The sequence below is a fragment of the Nematolebias whitei genome, chromosome 1, assembly GCF_014905685.2.
Source record: "Nematolebias whitei isolate Nwh7 chromosome 1, NemWhi1, whole genome shotgun sequence".
Lineage (NCBI taxonomy): Eukaryota > Metazoa > Chordata > Actinopteri > Cyprinodontiformes > Rivulidae > Nematolebias > Nematolebias whitei.
In genome coordinates, this window is record NC_056498.1 from 87727529 (window position 1) to 87741683 (window position 14155).

At 44.3% G+C, this 14155-nt stretch overlaps 1 protein-coding gene across 1 annotated transcript in view; it reads left to right on the top strand.

The window, feature by feature from the left end:
• Positions 1-14155, top strand: part of ltbp1 (latent transforming growth factor beta binding protein 1) — a 248462-nt gene that overhangs the window by 174479 nt on the left and 59828 nt on the right. Inside the window, exon 11 of the mRNA XM_037681018.1 lies at positions 5301-5468. Within this exon, the coding sequence (XP_037536946.1) occupies positions 5301-5468 (168 nt within the window). The remainder of the gene's footprint in view (positions 1-5300; positions 5469-14155) is intronic.

The following is a 14155-nucleotide window of genomic DNA, read 5'->3' on the forward strand; positions in this document are numbered from 1 at the left end:
CCAGGGTAGGAAAAACTTCCTTTAGTAGTCGAGGGGGGACCACATCAAAGGGGGAACCAGATGGCTTCATGCTGCACATTACCTGCTCCAGAGAAGACAGAGAGATGGGCTCAAATTGGTCAAACACAGCCACACACTGAGATGGGATGGACAGATCATGAGCTGGTGGAGAAATGAGTGCCCGGGTGTTTGCCACTTTTTCTAAAAAGAAATGGAGGAAGTTTTCACACAGCTCAGTTGAGGCTTCCATAGGTGAAGGCTCAGTGAGGTGTAGAACTGAGTTCAGGGTGGAGAAAAGAACTCCGGGTTTGGGGGAGTTGGAGACAATTAAATCAGAGAAGAATTTACATTTGGCAGCTTTAACGGTTTTCTGATAGTGACGCCAACTCTCCCTTAACATTTGAAAAGAAACCTGCAGCCTGTCCTTCCTCCACCTTCTTTCAACTCTGCGACACTGCCGCCTAACGGCTCGCGTGACGTCATTCAGCCAAGGCTCTGATCTAAGTTTTGTTTTTCTGGTTTTAAGGGGAGCAACACGGTCCAGAACATTTAAACAGGCAGAGTTGAATTGAGAGGTTAGCTCCTCAGTGGTAAGAGACACCGAGAGCTGTTCGATCCTCTCAGAGTTAAAACCTTCATTAAAACGAGCAGCAGTGAAATGGTTAATGGAACGAGTAGTACGTGCAGGAACGCACGTCTTAGTAGTAGGACAAAGGGGGGTGAAGTCAAACAATACAGGCATGTGATCTGAAAAAACATTGTCACCGATTTTCAAATTAGAAACAGAGACATTGCGTGTTAAAACGAGGTCCAGCGGGGGACCGTTTACCTGCTGAGTTAAATTAAAAGAGTCCAATAAATCTAGAAAGTCCTTCACTAAGGGCTTCTCCTGACAACACACATGCAAATTAAAGTCACCAATAAACAAAAAGTGAGTGTATCTTTGTGTGATATCAGCCAAAAAGTCAGAGAATTCATTTATGAAGTCCTTGGATCGAGGGGGGGCGGTAGACGAGTGCGCACAGAACCGGAGGAGAGTGTCCGAGTTCAAAGATGCTCAGCTCAAAGCTGGCGCGGGACACCGGGATGGACAACTGTTTACAGGCCAAGTTTGCTTTAAAAACTGTTAATAATCCCCCGCCGCACCGACCTGATGGCCACGGGGCATTCAAACACAGACAGTCCGGAGGTAGTAATTCCACCAAGGCGCTGGACTCACCATCAGAAATCCAAGATTCCGTGACGAACAGAAAATCCAACTCCACATCTTTAAAAAAGTAATTGAGGATAAAGGTCTTGTTGGAAACAGACCTTGCGTTGATTAAACACATCCTGATAGGGTCCAACACAGACACAGCCGTGGAGGGAGAAGCGCGCGCCAGCGGGCGCAGGTTATGAAGAACATCTCCTCCAGGTCTGCTGGTGCGGCGCACAGGTAAACAACTCCAGGTGTTTACATGGACTGAGCGCGCGGGCAGCTGGCCAGCAGCCGGGCCCCGGGAGCACCACGGGTCAGAGAGGAGAAGATCAGATCCAGAGCGAGTCCTGATAGAATAATCCACACTTTGCCTCAGTTTCACCAAAATCCCTGCACGCTTCCCACGACGTCTGCAATGTTTCCTCCATGGAGAAAGGCCAGGGTCACGCAGAAGGAATGCAGGAATCTCAGACAGGACCAGTGGAGGAGAGTGCTGACCGCTGTACAAAAACTCAGCAGGCATTTCAGCAAATGTACGGAGCTCCAAAAGTGCCCGACGATCATACTGAAAATATGACTCGGCACACTGCACAAACCATTGTAAAAATAAAAAAATACAATACAAGCAGAGAGCGAGAGACGGGCAGCCCTACACACCGGCGCCATCTTGGATCCATTATCATTAAGATGGTTATGATGCTACTACAGATTCAATGTAGTTTCAGTCAGATCCTTGGATAGTCTCAGCCAGGGTCTGCCACAGTGAAGCAACAAGAAGGTGGTTTAACTTGATTATCTAAAGGACGTATAGAAGTAACAAGCGGTACGCTAATGTCCCTCGTCACTGAGGGATTTGAGTAGTGAATGTTTGTAGTTTGCAGGATGAATTTTTCTGGACTGGAATCAAACAGGGAGTGCAAGTAAGCCTTAATGTTTTTGGTGCAAGATATTAAAGCAGGTAGGAGTTGCACTGTGTGTAAGACAGGAGGTAGTTTATTTATTTTTATTTATTTATTTGCTTGACAGTGAGTGCAGAATGGTGGATCTTGGCGAGTGGAGGGAGAAATTTTATCCATGACCAGGCGCAATGGTGGAGTTAGGGGTGGCCAATTGTGGCCTTGGCCCCCATAGATTAATACTTGGACTCTCCAATCATTTGAGAAAACTATATTTTCAAGCATTATAAAAAATAGAAAGCATAGTTTCCTCAGATGATAAAGGTGGTCAGTTTACAAGCGTGTATGTTGATGGCTATCTTGCATTTTGACGTGACAACCTAATTTTTGATGCTGACCTTGCTTATGCCTTGATGCAGTTACACCTAAATGGAAGTTGGCTTTAGAGCTATTGTGCTCGCAACATGTACGCAAAGATGGAGGGTATTTCCAAATCCCCTTTTTTGCTCCCTGACAGGGGAAAACAAGGTTTCTAGCCTAGTCTTGGGTTCCCAGCCACCCACCATCCTGTGCAGGGTGGGTCCTGCTATTGTCTAGGGCTGTGGTTCCCAACCCTGTTCCTCGAGGATCACTATCCTGCCTGTTTTAGATGTTTCCCTGCTCCAACACACCTGATTCAGCAATTTAATTACTTCCTCAAGTTTTGCAGAAGCCTGCTAATCACCCATTCATTCAAATCAGGTGTGTCAAAGCAGGGAAACAACTAAAACATAAAGGATTTGTGTTCATCAGGGACCATGGTTGGGAACCACTGGTCTAGAGAACTTGTTTATCTGTCTCCTTTCTGATGACAGCTTTCCTTTTTCAGTGAGAGTCACCCTGCTGCCTAAATCACACTCTAGTCAAGACTAGAGGCTAACAACTACCGGTAAATGCTCCTCCTTCTATTATATCAAGACCCCGTAAAGACCGCCCATATTTTGGCAGATATTTATCTCAGTAGTGGAGTTGTTCAGCTGCAGTGCGAATGGGACTGGACCAAGTCCTCAGTCAGACCTGAACATTTTTACATAAAGCCATTAACCAATATTTTCACCTCATTTTCATAAAAGCAAAGAAATTTGACATTTTTAGTGTGTTGTTCTTTTAGGCTTTTACTAACATCCTCAAAAGTGTTTATATGTTAATGAAAAGTGTTTTAGATTTGATTTTGCAGTTAAATGAACCAAAATCTGAAAGTCAAAAAATATTTTACCATTACAATTAGGGATGGGGCAGATCCGATCCAGTATCCGTATTGGCCTCCGATACCAGCATAATTTACGTATTGGATTTTCCGATCCTCCTGCCGATATTCCCGATCCATGATGCATGTTGGCTTCAAACTATGGAATGGATTTCCTGAACGGCGGCGTGTCTCATGAACCCAGAGTTATAAGACCCACCTCACATTCAGGAAATCCAGTTCATAGTTTGCAGCCAGCTACAACGTGAGGACTGAGTTAGCAGTACGGTGGCTAACAGCTAACCAACTTTTCACCTAAACATGTCCACTGTGTGGAAGTATTTTACACTAAAAACACCACAAGACAGCATCGTGCAATGTCTGTAGAGCCATAGCGCCACATTAAACCGCGGTCAAGTTAGTTTTACAATGGACATTCGAGCTCCGTGGCTTCAGCGGGGCGCTGCTCTTTGCTCAAACCGAAAGAGGCGACTCGACACCGGCCAGCAGCGTCCAATCTGCCCCGCTCAGTCTGCCCGTCTCTGAGGAGGGACAGACTGAGCGCGGCTGCCCCAAATCAGACCGCCTGCTTCGGATTGAACAAGAAGAAGGCATCGCTGAAACCACGGAGCTCAAATGTTTACCGAGAAGTTACTAAACTTCATAATTAATGACCAACCACTATCATTTGTAGAAAACAAAGGATTTCTCAGCTTGATACTTGCAGCCAAGATATAGTTTTCCCTCCAGGAGATATTTATCAGTACAACAGTAAACAATCATAAAAAACATGATTTGAAAATTATATATATTAAAAACATAAACAGCTACATTATAAAGTGATGTAAAATACTAAAAACAGGAACATGTCTGTTGGTTTATGCCATGAACTTAGCAGGTGTTTGAAGCCATTTAACATTTAATTTAATTAATTTATTCATTCATTTAAATGAAACAAAATTAAAACAAAATCATCAAAAAGAAAACATTGAATGAAAAGAGTGCAGAAAGAAGAAAAAATTATTATATCTGCCCCTTATAAAATATACAACAACTTTAAACAATCACTTAAATTAATCACTTTATTATCCACTTTAAAGCTAGGAATAAAAAGAAACATGTTTTGTGTTAGCAGAATTTAATTCTAACTTTAAAACTTATCCAACATTAATAAAAACTTACCTCAAGTTGCCTTTTTGGACATGCATGCATATATTTGTACAAATTGTACTTGAGAGGAGATTATTATAGCCTCATATAAAATCAATGATGATCATGATATTGGAACTGGATTGATATCGGCCGATACTCAGTTCTAGGTATCGGGATCGGATCGGAATTTTAAAAAGTGAATCGGTGCATCCCTAATTTCAATTATGTAAGTGCTGCATATAGTACAGTGCCTAATTTTGATCTGAAATAAAGACTCAAAACAAGTTTTAGCATTTTTTGAAACCACAATAATTTCAGATGTTTTATAATCTGTTGATTTGTTGGGGAAATATAGGTAAAGTGTTTAACGACTCTGTGAAATGATTGATGTGAGGTAATGTTTCCTGGAAGAAATCCTGAACTGAGCATTCTTCACTTGTCTTGGAGATCATTATCTCCAGTTGGATGCTGTGAAGATGTTTTACTGTGCCATAAAACACAACACAGAAATGAAGCCAAACTCCTCCGCATGCTTTCATTTGAGTCAACACTTGACACTGATAGTGCATGAAGTATTTGCATGAAAAAAGTAGATTTTTTCTCAATGTTTTCCTACATGTCCTTCCTATGGCGTGTTAGAATGTGTTCTTTATGTATTTAGCTTTAATTGTAGACTTTTGCTCCGGTGAAGGGAACCTTTTTATTTCTTCACTTTTTGTCTTGTTGTCCCCCTCCCTTCCCTCCCTCTCCTCATGTATGTGCCTTATACACTCTGGTCTACCACTTCTCCGCCATCCTCCTCTTCCTTTTCCACCTGCGCTCCTCTCAGCCAACGCAGCTGCCGTCCAGGAGGAAAAGGGTGCTTGCTTCCGTTTGGTCAGCTCAGGGAGGCAGTGTTTGCACCCAGTGTCTGCCCAGCTGAGCAAACAGCTCTGCTGCTGCAGTGTGGGCAAAGCCTGGGGCCCTCATTGTGACAAATGTCCCCCTCCAGGAACAGGTAAGGCTCCAAGTCTCAAGGCTTTTGTGACCTCAGACTTTCCTTCCCTATTTGTATGGAACAAACATTACTCTGAATCGCATCCGCTGAGACATTTAAGCATCCCTGTCAGGTTTGTCCTTCACTCAGCAGGTTGCAGAGCTCAATTTAAAAAGTATTCTTCTCTTCACACGGATGTAACTAAAGCTTTAGATTCTAGTAATCAAAAACTTCTCAGCCTTTTAGTTGATGCTGCATATTTAAAATATTGGAAACCTTCAGCAATATAAATTAATGCACATTTAATCAAAGCTAAACTCCTCTTGGTGAATTAATTTGCATAGATTTTGTGTCATATTTGTCCTAAACAGTTTTTGTATTAATGAAGCCTATGCATCTATGTTTATTCTTTGTGTAGATGACATGCTTTCTTTGTCATGTTGTGTGGCTCCTGTTAAAAGTGGGAAGTTCCTCCCTAAAACCAGTAAAGTAGTTGTTAAATGTTCTGTCCCTGTAGAAATGGTCATGGATGAAAACCAAAACAAGCCAAGCATTGTTTCAGAAATAACCCAGAAACAAGGTTCAAATGGAAAGCAGCGATTAGAAAACAGAACTGGGAGCCAGTTTGCTATGACTGACTGAAAAGTTTAGTGTACTGGTTCTCAAACATTTTTGTATTCAGTACTGTTCAAACAATAATTATCTCTCCACGTGCCACCAGTATCTAAGACATAAAAAACTAGTTCTATTTCGTATAGGCTTCGCCCTTTAAGGCTATCGCTAGTGAGTTTATCTCTTCGCGCGCAGCACAGCACTGAAAACTTTAGTCCACGCCCACCTGCTGTGTGGGCCTCACCCCTGGTCCGTATAAATCACGGTGATACTGGGTAATCGGCTCCCATTTTTTCTTCAGCTAGCTAGCTAGCACTGTCAGAAGAACGAAGAAGGAAAATATGTCCAGCTTTGACCAGCACAACTTTTGCTAAGGATGCCTGGCTCTCCGCCACGCCAACCTCCTGCTATCCCGGTGAGCTCTTCCTCCCGAGGAGAAGCAGAGACGAGCAGCCTTGTTCAAGGTAAGTGCCGAGGAGTGTTTTTCCGTGGCGGGCCGCTACCCGCTGTACGACGCCATCGCCTTTTCTAACGTTTTTTCCTCGCGGTGAATCGGATGAGTCCCTCGAAAAAGGCGATGTTAGCAGCAGCTCCGCTGAGTGTTTTTCCGTGGAGGGTCGCTACTCGCTGGACGACGCCACCAGCTCATCACCCTGATCCCATCTGGCCTCGCTGTCCAGCTGTGACGTCACACTGGAACGAGGCTGCAGCTGGGCCTGGCAAGCTGAAGACATCCGTCTCCACCTTCGCCTCCATCTCCAGAGTGGAGCATTTTTACTGATCTGTGTTTTTCCCTCGGTTCTCCCCCCTGGAGCCAAGCCTGGCAGAGGCGCTTGGGGCAAAAGCTTCCAGGATGGACTGGCAACCTATCCCTCCAGGGAAGCATGACCAGATGGTGACAAAGCTCTCCAACTGAGCTCACCATTGCACATCCCAGGCGGTTGCGGCGAACAACAACGTTGCCCTGCTGGTCTACAGCATTTCTAAGAGGCTGGATGAAGCAGACCTGCTGGAGGAGACAAAGAGTTCTCTCTGTAAAGCCGCTAACGTCGTCTTAAACATGTGCACCACCTCTGCGGTCTGCCTGCCCCGTATCGCTGCCTGGATGACCATGATCCAAAGAACCACCTGGCACCGCCTATCGCCATCCTTGTCCGAGAGGCTGCAGAAAGACCTGCTGGAGGGCCCCATCACACCAGAGGCACTGTTCGGGGCCAACTTCAGGACCATCCTTGAGAAATCACAGATGTTCGAGGAGGTCTCAGAGACTGTACAACGTCTGGTGACGTCACAGTCCTCCTCCCGTCCCTCCGGCCCCTGGAGGGACTGCCTTGGCCAACATCAGCAGCAGAGGCGCTCCACAGCTGCGGCAGCAACTTCACGCTCCGCTCCTCCGCCGGCCCCCTCCACCAGGGAACAGCTCCTTGAGGGGAATGTGTGTGTTTTTTGATGATGTATTTTCATTTAACCTTTATTTAGACAGGTAAATCCTATTGAGCCTCAAGGACTCATTTACAAGAGAGTCCTGATTTCAACAAAGAATGATGACAACAATGGACAACAGTAACAACAGCAACAACAATAAACATCTATAAAAAGTCATACAATTAAAATTTTTTTTTTTTTTTACAAATAGGATAGCTTTTGATGATGTATGTTTTTAAATAAAACAGAAACATCTCTGAAAATTAAGTTTCAGCTGATTCCAGCCTGACTGTCAGATCAACTGATCTCTCAGCTGCCTCTCTTCACACATTCCCCACACAGAACGAGCCGGTAACCTCTAAACAGCGTTTTAAAAGGCACCGCAGTTCAGTAAATATCACAAAACACTCGTCTGCCACGTCAGCTAAAATTATGTTTTTTCAGCAGACCGAGTCCGGTAAAATTCCTCACTCTCAGCCAGAGCCCGTTTTTATTTTCTGCTGTTTTCTACCCATTCACGGCGCAGCAGGAGTAAATGTGTTTCTCTACGACAACTGCAGCCTCCACTGAAACGGCGTTTTCACTCAGAAAGCGCTCACGCCTCCTCTCAGTGCGCGCCTGCTCACCTCAGCTCTAATGTGAGACCACAGCCTGGGCTCAGCACAGAGGCACACATACAGCCTTTTTCTGTCTGAGCCCCCCTTGGGTTCCCCCCGGAGAATCTCTGGAGCAGGTGATGGCAGTAAAGGTTTTTAGTCTGGTTGATGTCCATCTGGTTGATGAGAAACATGACACAACACAAAATGTGTGCCCGCTCCCCGAGCGTTACTCAGAGTGTCAGCAAGTGTGTTCCCTGGACAGATGGACGGACCATCTGATCAGCAGGTGTTACACGCTGCAGTTTGCAGCTCAACCCCCATCGTTCAGAGGGATTATAGAGACGGCTCTGTCTTCTCCAGAACAGAGCTCGTCTCTCCAGTCAGAAGTTCAGGAATTCCTGATGAAAACGTGATTTCCAGACTTCCCAACGGAGAGAAAAATACGGGATTTTTCCTCCCACTACTTCCTGGTTCCAAAAAAACCAGAGGGATGAGACCCATTCTCGACCTGTTCATGTTCAACAACTCGATCATGGAGAGACAATTCCACATGCTGACAACCAAACAGCTGCTGGAGAACTTCACCAGAATCACTGGTTTTCACCTCCATAGATCTGAAGAGCGTATATTTTCAAATTTCCATCATTCTGAAACACAGGAAAATCCTGCGTTTTCACCTCCAGGGGATTCTGTATTAGTACAACAGGCTACCGTTCGGTTATTCCCTCGCCCCACACACGTTCTCAAAATGCGTGGAGACGGCTCTGCAGTCGTTACACATGGCAAGAATGAGAATTCTTTTTATCTGGACAATCTGCTTTTATTAGCTCGATCCAGACAGGAAGCAGCCGCACAAACCAAAACGCTGACGTTACACCTGTTAACCTGGGGTTTTCTATAAACTGGGAAAAAGTTCAGTTCGCCCATCCCAGATGATTATCTGGAAGTGGAGCTAAACTCAACCACAATGAGAGCCCGTTTATCACAGCTGAGAGCCAAAGCTAGCTCTGTCAGCTCAGCTCCGCCGTGTCAAACCCTGCAACATAGTGACAGCTCCGCCTGTCATGTGACTCCTGTGACGATGTCAGCAGCCCACATCGTGGTTCCGCTGGGCTTGCTTTATATGAGACGCCTTCAGTGATAGTTTGCCCGCCTAGATCCTGTGCGCCAGAAGAGGCAGATTATCTTTGTGCCCCTCCGTGAGAACCGATCTGAATCACTGGAGAAACCCCCTCATTCTGTCAGAGGGAGTTCTCATCAGCAGGCCTACGTCATACGTCTCAGTCTTCACAGACGTGTTCCTATCAAGCTGGGAGGAAGGTGTCTGTCCCAATCGGTGGGAGCACAGTGGCTGGACAACATGTCGCTTCACATAAATGTGCTAGAATGTTTCACGGTCTGAAATGTGACTCAGCATTTTGCCCCTTGCTGCGGGATCAGCAGGTTCTGATCCACACAGACAACAAACTGATGGCACCTTACACAAACCATCAGGGAGGTGTGTGCTCAGCCCAACTGTTACGCATCACAAAGCAGCTCTTGTGTTGGGTACACAAAAACCTGCTCTCCATCAGAGCAGTGTACATTCCCATCGTCCTGAACAGGGGAGCGGATATCATGTTATGGGGCGGTCCCCACCACAGAGACTGGAGCCTCCATCCCGAGCTGATCTCTCAGATTTGGAGCAGGTTCGGCTGAGCAGCAGTGGATCTGTCCGCCACATGGGAGAATGCCCAGTGTCAATTATGGTTCTCACTGAGCCCATGAGACGACCCACCGTTAGGAGTGGATGCCCTCGCTCACAGCCCGTGGCCAAAAATGCTCCTTTATGCACTTATATCAAAGTGGACAGCTTTTTAGCTCTGGTGCATGGAGAAAGGTGTAGAGGCCATCTCATGTCCACTAGGTGGCGTGCTGTCCTTTCTGCAGCAGCTGATGGACAGAAATCTAGCGTTCAGCACAATTAAGACTAATGCTGCAGCTATTTCTTCCTGTCACGAGGGCTTCAGTGACAGAACAGTTTTTAATCAACCGCTGATGAAGCGTTTCCTGAAAGGTGTATGGAGACACAGACCGCTGCCACACCCACTAGCTCCACAGTGGGACCTCACGATGGTTCTACGCGCTCTGATCAAAGCTCCTTTTAAGCCTTTAGATCAGGTTTCACTTAAATTTCATTCACTTAAAACAGCCCTTGCTGCTGGCTTTGACATCAGCAAAGAGAGTGAGCGATTTATCTGCGCTCTCTGCTGCCCTGCCATGCCTCAGGATTCAAGCTGATGGCAGCTCAGCTGCGCTGAGACCTAACCCAGCTTTCATACCAAAAATCATCATAAGCTCATTTAAATCGAGAATGATAACCTTGGAGGGGTTTTATCCTCCTCCTCACATTTCAGAGGAGGAAACATCATCTCACCTCCTCTATCCCGTGTGCTCGCTTGCATGCTATATAGCACGCACGGCCCCATTGCGTCATTCTCAGCGTCTGTTTGTGTATTACAGGGACACCTCTGCAGGTCGCCCTTTATCCTTTCAGCGCCTCTCACACTGGCTGTGTGAGGCTATTTCTCAAGCTTACAGAGCATAAGGACTGGACCCTCCAGAGAATCTCAGAACTCATTCCACCAGAGGGATTTCATCCTCTACAGCTTTGCATGGAGGGATGACAGTGGAGGACATTTGTATGGCAGCCTCTTGATCATTGCCCTGTTCATTTATTCGCTTCTATCTACGTGATGTCTCTGCCTTCTCCATGACTCATTCTGTTCTCAGTGTTCTAACAGAATGATTTTTACTTGTTTCATGGAATTTCGTTTTAAGCTCACATCTGACTGCATGCAATTACAATGTGAGACATTTATTATCAGTCACAAGTTTATGACTGCTGTTTTTATTGTTACTAATCAGTTCATGACTGCTGTTAACAATCAGTTCATTCGGTTACTAATCAGTTAATTTTGTTATTAATCAGTTCATATTGAAGAGCTGTTGACCTGCTCTGTTCATCGTTACACGGTTACAAGTCGTAACCTCTGTTTTTTCCATTCTCAGCAGCAGGACTGCGTTTCATTCCTTTTTCCCCATTGAAGACCTTTTCTCTGGGGCGTTCCTGTGCATGGAACGCGTAATTACGCAACGCGTAATTACACAGCGCATAATTACGCACACAGAAGGCAGAGTGATGAAATGTTTTTTTGGTGCAAGCGGGCGCTTCATATTGTGTTTGAATGGACCCAGTGAGGCATAGACTACATCCTGCTTTGCCTTTAATCCACTAGCAATAGCCTTAAAGAGCGAAGCCTATACAAAATAGAACGTTGGTTACATACTGTAACCCCAGATTCTATGAGTATAGGCACAGCCCTTTAAGCTTTGGGCCTCACTGGTTCTTAAATGGCTGAAGAAAAAAGCTATTTGGGAGCCGATTACCCGATCTCACCGTAATTTATACGGACCGGGGGTGAGGCCCACACAGCAGGTGGGCGTGGACTAAAGTTTTCAGTGCTGTGCTGCGTGCGAAGGGATAAACCCACTGAAGGGATAAACCCACTAGCGATAGCCTTAAAGGGCTGCGCCTATACTCATAGAATCTGGGGTTACAGTACATAACCAACGTTTTACAAGATTATAACCTTTTTTTTTGTGACTGTTTGTTGTTGTCGCTGTTGTCCATTGTTTTCATCATTCTTTGTTGAAATCAGGTCTCTCTTGTAAATGAGTCCTCAATGCTCAATGGGATTTACCTATCTAAATAAAGGTTGAATGAAAAATTATGTTTATAACTGAGATAAGTAAAAGGTGTTCGGTGGTAAAGGCCCAAACACCCAAAGAACAGAGAGTCTACTGTTGAAGATTGATCAGATCTTAACAACAAACCCAAAGATGCATGAATCACTAAATAAATTTAATCATTTTAATGCTATTTACTTTCTGGGCCAAACAAATGAGACAGGATCTTGATTGTCATGGTAGCCTGTATCTTTTCTTTGGCTACCTGCTCGAAACAGCTTTGGTTATTGGACTGATTCAGGGGAAAGATCAAAGTACAATAATTACACCTAACCCTGTTTGAAAGGTGTGTTTAGGATGTGATGGTTCAATTTGTTTTCTGATGTGTTTAATATTTTGTTTTATGGAGATCCTATAGAAATTTCACATGTACTGCCCAAGTAGCTACTGGTGCATCAGATAACCATTGTCCACTCCAGGTTTACTATGCAGTCTGAGTCTTCACACTAAGTTGTGAGGAGTGGGTTTGACTTTTATTACTGTAACAATAAGCTGTGCATTGTGGTTTGGTGTGAGGCATAGTGTGCTAGTGACTCAGTTTGGGTCCACACCTCAGAGGCCATTTTCTAGAGTGGGGCAACAGTCCTACTCTTTTTTTTCTTCTTCTGAGAATAATATCTACATGACTATGTATACTAATGCCAAACACAGGTAACATTACTAACACAAACCACATCAATCTATTACCATCAATTATGGCAGAATAAACGTTTTTGACAATGCCACTGTTGAATAAGTTCAAGTTCAAGTATTTTTATTATCCCAGAGGGGCAATTAGTTTCAGTCAGTAGATGTGTACATAAACACACACATGCACAAACACACACATACACATATAAACATATATACATACACATACATATATAAATAAAGCCTTAACTTACCTCTGAAAATGTAAATGCTCCCTTCATAAATGATCTCTTCTGTGTTTCTCTTCTTTCATCCTAAGAATTCAACGTGCATGGATGTTCAGAGCATGGCTCCATAGTTGCTTTTACAGGATGTTGGGAAAGTCTTTCACTGTGGCTGTTATCACCCTTTTGACTTCTCTGTTTCTTCTTTTTGCTTCCAAATCCAAATGTCAGAGCCTGAGCCTTAGTGTTGGTCTGAGCAGTTAGCTTCAGTTTCCAGTTCAGTGTCTCCTCTAGTTTACTTGCCTTGGCAGGGCGCTCATATCTTCAGTGATTTTTGTAGACTTGGGGGAGACAGAGACGCATCTGTGTTGCATGCTGTTTGTACCGACAGTTTTCGGGGGGTGGGGGGGGACGAGAGTCAGAGGGAAATGAAGCGCTACCTCTGGAGCATTTTAGCTAGCACATCTGTATTACGCGCCACCAGCTTAGTGCTATGTCAGTGCTGGAAATTGTTGGGGGTGGGGGGACAGTTTGGTAGACAGGGTGCCCGATTCTGTTGACAGCGCGGGACTCCCTGCTTGAATAATTGTAGGGGAAACACTACAGTTTGAGTGGGAGTTTTGGGGTTTGGGGTTTGGTAAGTCAAGCTCATAGATGACCAAAAACATGCATGTTAGGCTGCCTTCAGGCCCAGGCCTTGCTTGCAAAAGAGATCTGTGATCTCAGTGGGATTTGCCTGGTTCAATAAAGGTTCATCATCATCATAATAATAATAATAATAATAATAATAATAATAATAATAATAATAATAATAAAGATGATATTTAGATTTGCTGAAGCTGCATGGTGGTACAGTTGGTTACTTGTAACCTATCGCCAGAAGGTTGCAGGTTCAACTCCTGGCTGGGGCCTTTTTTGTTTGAAATTTGCATGTTCTTCCTGTTCATTCATAGGAATTTTCCAAAGACCAAGTTTATTGTGACTCTAAATTGCCACTAGGTGTGAGTGAGACCATAAATGTTTGCCTGTCATGGACAGGCAACATGTTCAGGGTATACCCTGCTTCTTGTCCAAGGCAATATATACCATCTTCCCTCAACCCTGCCCAGAAACAAGCAGATAAAGAAAATCAATTATTTGATAAATTCACTGATTCCTTATGTCACTGTTAAAAAAAATGCAAGTGATCATTAGAAACTTTGTCACACATTACGCCTCTCAACCTGCAGTGGTGAAAATATAAAAACTTTATGTGGTTTCAAAGTTAAAACCAGTTTTACATTTTTAACAGAACATGTTCAAGTCAATCATCATTTATGGTCTAACAGTTTTAATATGGTATTAAATGTCTGTATTATGAAATTCTTTATCAAAAGGGTTCATGAACGATCGGCACAAGATATTCAGACGAGGGAAAAATAAAACACAG